The sequence below is a fragment of the Melozone crissalis genome, unplaced genomic scaffold (assembly GCF_028551555.1).
Source record: "Melozone crissalis strain CALT ecotype California unplaced genomic scaffold, PUWL_Pcris_2 ptg000027l_1, whole genome shotgun sequence".
Classification (NCBI taxonomy): domain Eukaryota; kingdom Metazoa; phylum Chordata; class Aves; order Passeriformes; family Passerellidae; genus Melozone; species Melozone crissalis.
This window is the reverse complement of record NW_026535805.1, coordinates 43,505,269-43,514,207: the sequence shown is the minus strand read 5'-3', so window position 1 is coordinate 43,514,207 and position 8,939 is coordinate 43,505,269. Positions and strand designations below refer to the sequence as shown.

At 39.8% G+C, this 8,939-nt stretch overlaps 1 protein-coding gene across 1 annotated transcript in view; it reads right to left on the bottom strand.

Annotated features, from left to right (window-relative positions):
• Positions 1–10: 10 nt before the first annotated feature.
• Positions 11–8,939, bottom strand: part of SOGA3 (SOGA family member 3) — a 29,916-nt gene continuing 20,987 nt past the window's right edge. The window contains exons 5-7 of the mRNA XM_054279917.1: positions 3,070–3,141; positions 1,294–2,469; positions 11–674 (exon numbers count right to left, since the gene is read on the bottom strand). Of these exons, the coding sequence (XP_054135892.1) occupies positions 570–674; positions 1,294–2,469; positions 3,070–3,141 (1,353 nt within the window). The 3' untranslated portion in view covers positions 11–569. The remainder of the gene's footprint in view (positions 675–1,293; positions 2,470–3,069; positions 3,142–8,939) is intronic.

Below are 8,939 nucleotides of genomic sequence, written 5' to 3'. Positions count from 1 at the left end.
CATCTGGGAAAGTAAATACAAAGACAAAGAGAACAGTCAATTAATGGAATAGCAAGTCCAAAGTTTCAACAAAATAAATAGTGAATCAGAATATGCTTGTGGAGGGACCAAGTGCCCATCTCCCATTTACTTCAGTAGGAGTTCTGCATGGTCAAGCCCTGAAATGTCCAATTGTTAAATGTTCAATTTTATTATTTGTTTAGAGAAAATACTAATTAGTTTGTTTGAAATTTGTGTAGGTCCATGCAGTGCTCTGCCTTTAAGCCAATGGGAGCTCTACAAGCTCAGAACTAGTGCTAGATCAGAAAGTGAGCATGCTAAATGCCGTCTCTGTTTGATTTCATGCAATACATGTATAGTAATTGATTAGCTTTAAACTCACTGCGTCTGTGACTTTCTGATACAAGGAAACAAAAGACTAATTAGTCAGCATAGGAATAAGAATAGCTTTCAGCTTCACCTGGCAACTACTTCGACTGTAAACTAGCAAGACAGCACAAAGTAAATTACCACAGCAAGAGACTTACAAAACATTGGATAACTTCATTAGCAATAACAAGATATGCCAACTATAGGATTGCATGATAAGATAAGGGTAGGTAATTTTCATTTTTCATGGCAAAAGATCTTGAGTCAGCAAGGAGTTTGCTCCCCAAAACCTCTCTGAAACAATTCTGCACAAAAACAAACCACAACAAAGATGCTTGTTACTGCTGCATGCAAGCAGTGATTAACAGGCCTTCAACAAGATGCAATCTATTACAGCAACTACAATATTCACATTACTGTGTGGCTCTGTGTCTCTATAAAGTAGATTTGCATGGTTTCTTTTAATCTGTGGTTTGCCATATTCTCTACAGGTTTTGAAATTTAGTATTTCCTCCTGCTTAAAATTAATAAAATTTTCCTTTTATTCATTTAATAGGAACCCATCCACTAAGAAAACACTCATGTTCATAAGCACCAAAAATACCGTTTGCACTGCCTTTAGTGGCAATGAAGGCCCAACTCCGTCAAATGCAATTGCAAAGCCAAAAAGGAGTCAAATGTTCTGTCTCCTAGAGCATAATTTTAATTTTAAGGAGACCAGATTTATTCACTGTTCACAAACAACTCTATTGGTAGAGTATGTTTTCATATGGCCAAATAAGAATTTCAGGTAATATAGGAAACAGTGATTTTTGTTCACTGCCTAGAATAAAGAATTTTCTTTTTGTGCCATAGATCAAATTTGAGGTTTAATTTGCTTGGCAGAGCCTTTTTACCTGTAGGCCGTAATAAGTAAAAGTCTACCTGACTCACTGACAAAGGTTCATCTGCACTTCGATCGTCCGATGACTTTGGAACTTCCAGTCTGTCGATGAAAGCCTGGAGCTCCTTCCTGAAGGCCTTCATCTGCGCGTTGATGCGGTACAGGAGCTCGTGCTCACGTATCCTGCTGCCATCGTCCTCCTCGTCCATCAGCCCAAAGAGGTCCCCGTTGGCCACATAAATTCTTGCCTCTGTGATGATGGTGCTCGTGTCGGAAATGAGGCGGTCTATTGTCTTGCCCAGCCGCTCGGCTTCGGAGCGAATGTCCTTCATCTGCTGCCTGTCAGTGAAGCTCTTCTGCCACCCCGATGGCGTTGGATAAAAAGACCTGGTGGGCGTCAGGCACCGGATGTTGCGCACCTCTTCGGAGTCGCTTTCCCCACCGATGGGACCTTCCCTTTTGCGGTGAGGGGGGCGGGAATCATCATCGCTCTCCTTTTTTCCCGCATCGCTTTCCGCATCGCTGTCTCTGGGGCTGCCACGGATCCCCAGGTGAGAGGCCAGGTCGTAGCGCTGCATGTTGGACATCAGCACTCTGTTCTCATACTGGAGCTGCATGACTTTGCCACTCAGCTCGTTGATCTGCATTCGTGCAGCTTTTAGCTCCTCCTGTAACGCTTCCGTCTTGGCATTGTCATGGTGCCTAGAGCTCTCATGGGCCCCAGACTTGTACTTGTATTTGTTCAGCTCAGCTGTTATGCGTTTGTTTTGTTCTTCTAAATCAGCTACATTTCTCCTCAGCAATTCTGTTTCATCTTCTACTAGCTGCAAATGCTGTCGTAATTCTGACAGGGATTCATTCTGCTCTCCCAGGAGTGGGTTAGTGGTCCCTGAGAAATCATCTCCTCTTAAATCATCGAGCTCTGCTTTCAGTCCTCTATTTTCTACTTCCAGTTCCACTATTTTCCTCCCAAGAATGTTAGCTTCCTCCTCCACAAGCCTCAATCGAAGCTTGAGTTCAGCTTCTCTTGTGGTAGGTGGCCCACCTGCTTCACCTTTTGGCAAGGGACTGTCCAAATCTCCATAAAATGATCTGTATTTTTGCAGCTCGTGTTCAAATCTGTCTTTCTCTTTATCAATTTTAGCCATTTTCTTCCTCATCAAGGCTGCTTCTTCTTTGACAAACTGTAGCTGGCACTTCAGGTCTTCATTGTCGTCCTTAGGAAAAAAAGGAGTATTTGAACAAACTCAAAATCAAACAGGAGACCTCCAGTGGGATTGTCTTAATTTACAAGATTATCCCAGGTACATGGCTTTAGATACTAAGATATTTTTCTGCAATATTTTTTCATTGATCAATAAATTAAAAAGAGGGGAAAATACTGTTTTACTTGTGCCTAAAATTTGCACGGTCGCCAGAAGTACCTTAGAGGGTCAGAAAAGGGGGGCTTGTAAAAAACCTTATATTTTCTATGCTTACAACATTATCAGACTTTACAGTGTTCAAAAATGCTGAAGTCAGCACAAATAGAGCCTATAAATCTTGTTTCACTGCTGCTGCCATTTTACTTTGCCTAAAATTCAGAGTAGGTGGAAGCTGGTGGGTTTTGTTGCAGCAACAAGTTTGTTTAGGGAGTCCTTGAGATTAGTGGTGCCTGACTGCTCTGGGGTAAGAGCTCTTCCATTTCACAGCATATAGGAACACAAAGGGCAAAGCAAAAAGCAAGCCAAGTGCAAATACGTAAACCATGTACCCCATTTCCACAGTCCCCTGAAGTCTTCACATAGGAATCAAGGCTACAGTTACTTGCAACATACCTCTGTTGGTGTCTGCTGTGACTTTTTTTCTGATTTTGGTAGGTCTTTACTTCCTCTCCTCTTCAGTGATTGCTGCAATTACAACAAAAGGACATGCACTGACTTTTTTCTAAAGATATACTAAAGATGTATTTAATTTGTATATCATTTATTTTAAAAACAGAGCAAATCAAATGCAACTGTAAAGGAATTAATTTCTTGTAATTTTTGAGTTACCAAGTACAGAGGAAAGATATATATCTTATATATATATATACCCAGCCCAAATATGAAACAGCAATGACACACAAATAAGGTTTTAGTATAATCAGTCTGTTACCTTTTTTATTCAACACATTTTGAGACTACTGCATTATGAATGTTTAATACATGACAAGAGTGGTAAGATAATGAGCATCCCAAGTGGTAACTTACAGATGGGAAAGCTGAGACAAACAGTGAAACCCAGCTCCCCCATTTGATATTAACCCTGTTGGGTCCAGGGCACTTCAAAAAAGCCTTAGTCTTATACTTTCTACACAAAACAGTGTCACTGAGATCTGTGGGCATCTACAAGCACACCTTTCTCTGTGTCCACCCTCAGGCTTCAAGCTTGCAATGCACTGCAGTCACACTTCCTTAAGTGTACACTAGGGACAAACTCACACATAGCTCTGGCCACTAGGTTTCTTCTGTTTTCAGATCATATTCAAGTAAATGCCATTTAAAACTGCTTGGACTACAAAATTCTAAAAAGAAACAAATCAATCCAGCTCAAGAACAGAAACACACAAACCACACAAACACAGGTCTGCACCACCATACGTGTGAGATTCTTTGGTGTCCTCTCATCTGCTATATAGCCCAAGAGAGTAAAAAAGAAACTCCTGCTTTCAGAGCAGGATGCACTGGGATTGAAGCCAGCTAGGGTATCCAGCAAAAATCTTGTAGCTGCTGACAGCAGAAACTTGGTTATGGAAAAGCAGCAGCAGCGGAAAACAACTGCCACCATCCCACTGGCAACACTCAATACTGATCATCAAGAAAACAGCAGGAGAGAGGCACATGAATGAGAGAATATGTTAATACATAACACCCCACTTGCAGCTGTTCCCAGTTTTTGTGTTCCCCAGGTAAACTGTAGGCTACAAGGCAGGACAGTGATAACCAACACCATCTCCTTCTGAGACTGTGCTCTGGTAGAAACATCCTGTGAGAAACATGCTGTTCCCTGCACCAGCTGGGGGAGAATCCATCTAAAAGCCGTCCAGTTCCACAGACTGGGAAGTAAAATATGTTCATAATTGTCAAGACATAGAGTACAGTGGGTGGGTATGCTGCACACAACAATCCTGTGCACCATTTGCCTGCTGGTACTAATCATCCTCTTTCTTCTGCAGATCAACTCTATTAAAAACTCCTACACTCATGGACTGCTCACTAGAAAGGAAAAGTTAATGCCACAGAAAGACCCACACATAAATAAAATTTTTACGTCTCTTGTGGAAACATTGAATGCTCTCAGTAGACCAAACAAAAAAACAAATCAAAGATCATACCTAGATAGCTGGATAGCTGTAAAACACAGGCTTCTAATGGAATCCAGAAAAGATGTGAAAGTGGTTCAATTAACTAATTTATCCCTTTCAGTATAAACCCAGCAACTCTGGAATCTAGTATACAAAAAAAATGGTTATTTTCCAGAGTCACCCACATGTTATTCTGTTGTAGAAATGGTACATGGACTTTTGAAAGGGTTGTTTTGTTGTTTTCTGTTAGAATTGAAAAGTTTATAAAGCCCTAAACTTCCAAAGGAGTAGGTTCCTCCTCTGTGTTACCATTAGTTATACTACTATTTATCACCACTTTGTAAAAACCCTTTTCAAATCAGTTTATAATGCAAACTTTTCCTTGCCCTGTATTTATGCCAATACCACTCACTGATAATAATAATATTAAATAAATAAATAAGCTATAGCTAAACTATATTTCTGCTTTATTACCTAAGTGCCTTTTGCTCACCCTGTTGAGCTCAGCATCTCTCCAGAAATAATGAAGTTCTGAAATGCTGGGCTGAAACTTCTTTTGCACCCTATAACTTTTCAGAAGATAAGAGATATGAGAAAAAGTACTTTTATAGGTTTGATGTGCAACACAACCCCCCTGTTCTTCTCCTTTCTTGTTCTATTTTTTTGGTGTTCCTTTTAGTAGTCAGGATAGCAGCATTCAAATTACAACAGTAGTTGTGGCTATATAATGATTAGGCACTACTTTCTGTTCTGCTCTATTTGAATTAGACCTAACTCTCAAGAGCTTGTATTGCTCACCAACAAAATTCCAGCATTTACCAAATATTTTATAGCAGAAAGCAATGAAGAACATGCACAATTCAATTAGCAGGATGATGTGGGTAAGCAGATTAGGCCCAGCTGGAATTGGTATGATCTCTTTTCATATCAAAAACACCACGAGACAATTTCTGATCACTAGAGGTTAAGATCTCACACATCTCAGCTGACAGAAAATATCCTCGCTATCACATTGTCCTACAACATCAAGTCAGAGTACTGAGGCAATGGCAATATCACACTAAACAAAGAATGCCACATATCAAGAAGTATATTCTGCTATAAACATTAAATTTTTGCTATAAATACTAAATTTTTGAGAGTTTCTTCCAGATGTGCATTTCACAATTTACAGTAGCTACTCTTTCTATCAGTTCTCTCAAGCCTTGTACTACTGAAGTCTTCCAGTTTGATTTTCAACATGAAAAAAATGATTGCTGCTAATGAAATAAGCAATGAAATTCATCACAGAGAAATGGAAAAAAGAAAAAAATGTTCAAACTAACATATGGCAGAATGAAAAAATAGCAACTCAGACTCCTGCATGCAAATCTTCATACTAAACTGAGACTGAACATTACTAAAATTGTCTGTACATTGCTTGTCACTAAAAGCCACCTCTGCTGCTTTCTCAACTGTAGCAAAAAATCTGCCCTTCATACACTAGAATTGTAGTTGTAAAGGAGAGTTTGTGGGCTCAGATAATTTTTTTTTTTCCATATAATTAAAAAAATCCTACTCAGAAGTGTCCACAGCCAGGATAAGACTGCAGATGAGGTTTGTATTAGATGCCAACCAGATCACACGCTAAGGGCAATTCTGCTGCGGTGCTCAGCAGCATCAGTTCTCCAGTGACCTTCACTGGACTTTATCCAATGTCTTGCTGGAGATGCTAAGCACTTCTCAAGATGGCATAATCCTTCTCTTGCCAGCCCTAAATTGCAAGCCAAATGTGCAGCCCTAACGTCACCTGTCATGCTCCCTGCTTCTCAGGTGGAAAGAGATCTGAAATCTACTCTGAGAATAACACAGAGATAATTTCATCAAACTCTACCAAGTAGTAAGGCTATAAAATGAGCTCAAATTCTTCCTGCCTTATTCTAAGCTACAATAGATGTCTTGGCAATGAATAAAGAATCCTGAAGCAAAATCTACTGAGATTTTTCAAGATGATTAGGTTTGATTATTTCAAGCCTGATCTAGGGGTATATTATCTAAAAGTCACGGTAGGCAAGGATGGGAGGAATTCCTGACACATCAAGGGATTTATGCATGCAGAGACCCCACATCAGCCTTTTTTCCTCCTCACAGAACAAGGCAAAGGGTGTGCAGCTCCACAGCTACCACAAACCTTCTCACCTGCACAAAACTGTGCTGTACTTGGCTATAGTTAGCTGACTCCCAACTGCTGTGACACACCTGCAGTGCTTTTGAAAATCAGAGTAAGCCCAACACTTTACAGTCTTGAAAAGCCGATGAATGCTGAACAATTTTTGGGCTGCACAAACTTGTGCCTCTTTGTGGCACAGAGTGACTATGACCAAGGAAATGTAAATTTGCCCTAAGCTTCTCTCTGCATTTTTCCTTTAATCAATATGGCTGTGTAACTCAGGGAGCTGGATCAAATCAGACACAAGACAGATTTTTTAGTTTTCTGCCACTGGGTCTAATGCAATAAAAACTAAATTGACACTATCTATGTTTGCAAATTGAAAATTTATATTCTCCAGCAATAACAACAACAACAAATCTTTGTTTTTAAAATGTCTTTCTTATTCTGCAAGTCTTAGTGCAATTTGCCAGCTCAAGACCCTGGTTTTGTCTGTCATTAGCACAAGCACACAGAATGATACAATACCAACCACTATCCCAACAGAAAAAGATTTGTGTCAAAAATGAAAAGTAGTGAGAAGGAAAATAAGAATGATTCTGCATGTAGTGTGCACCTCTACACTGCTCATTGGAAATGTATAGAGAAGGCAGTTCTGCAAAGCTGTGGGCTGATCACACATGTCCATTGGTGTCCATGCTCACTTGATACTCAAGAGTTGCATTAAATGCACAGACAACACTTACAGTCCCTCACCTGGATTCACAGGGCGGGACAGCATCAAACAAGGGCACATCCAGGTGCATCTGTAGGTGCACAGCAGAGAAAGGAGCTGTGAAGCTCACCCTCTGAGACGGTGCCCTTCTGACAACTTACAGGAACATCTCACCAAAAAATCAGATTTTAGAGTTCATTTGAAAGGATGCAAAAATTGAAGATGAACTCTTCTGTTACTCTTGGTCTTTTGCCTGTGTGTACTTGGGGAAGTGCTTTTGTAAAGCTAACTCTTTGTAAATTGGCTGGAAAGTATTTTCTGTAATACAACATATGGGGAAGTTTTGAAGGTGTTAGGAAAGTTTGGTCATTGAAAACAGAGCATCAGACTGCAGTGCTCTGAAGTTATGCCAGTGTGATCCAGCCACAAATTAAATACATTTTGAGGAGCAGCTCATGTAAAGAAGGTGCTCTAGAAAAAATAAACCATGGAGACTGAGACCTAAAATGGAAGGAAGGTGTTTTATAAGTTTGGACAGGCCCACACCTACTTTTCTCACTCTGGTACCAGTCTGATTTGACATAATCTAAGCCTCATCCCATACTTTTCCTGGTATTTCAACAATAGCTGGAGATGAGGGGAAGGAGGACCTTGCAGCCCTGGCTACAGCAGTCTCCAGCTGCTTCACTAACTTCTAGAAGCTCTAAGATCTGAAACTTGATCCCCATGTCCTGTCCTCCTAAATGATGACTTTTCCCCCAAACTGAAACTTGCTCAGGTTCTTATGGGAAATGCTTACTCCCAGCAAGGGAAGGGGCTGTGACTCTTAAGTTGACTTAAAAACTTAATGTAGAGGTTGACCTAAAACTATTATTTAAATGTTCCCTTTGCTAGAAATGTGAAAATCTCATTCTGAAAAGAAGCTTGACAGTCTTCCACTCGTTATGAATATTTGATCACTGGAATGTATTTTTAATTAGCTATCATGAACAAATATTTGACTCTTCAGCATTTATCATAAATGTCACTGAACCAGCAAATCACCTGCAAATTATTACCACAGCAGCCCTAATGGGGTTATGCAAGAATCAATTCTAGGGCCTACTCTAATTAACATTTTTTCTTACTAACTGGAAAGAAGGCCCATAAAATAACATTGGATAAAGACTGCAGGGTAAAGGTTGCAGAAACACTAAATATTGAAAAGGAAGGTCACTGATACAAACATTTGTGCAATCAAATAAAATCGGTTTTAATATGACTGAATATGAAGATAGAGATATAAGAACAAGAAATAAAAGTTATGCTAATACAACAGGAGAACTGCCTAGAGAATAGAGAAGATCTCTTGAAAAGCCATATCTCTAAAAAAAAACCTGCAGGGTCATAGACAATAATCAGCTGAAATTATATCAAGGTGTAATTTTGTGACCAAAAGGTTTATGAATGTGGGATGCAGATATCAAAACTGGGGTTTGCTGTGCAGTGAGTAGAAAGG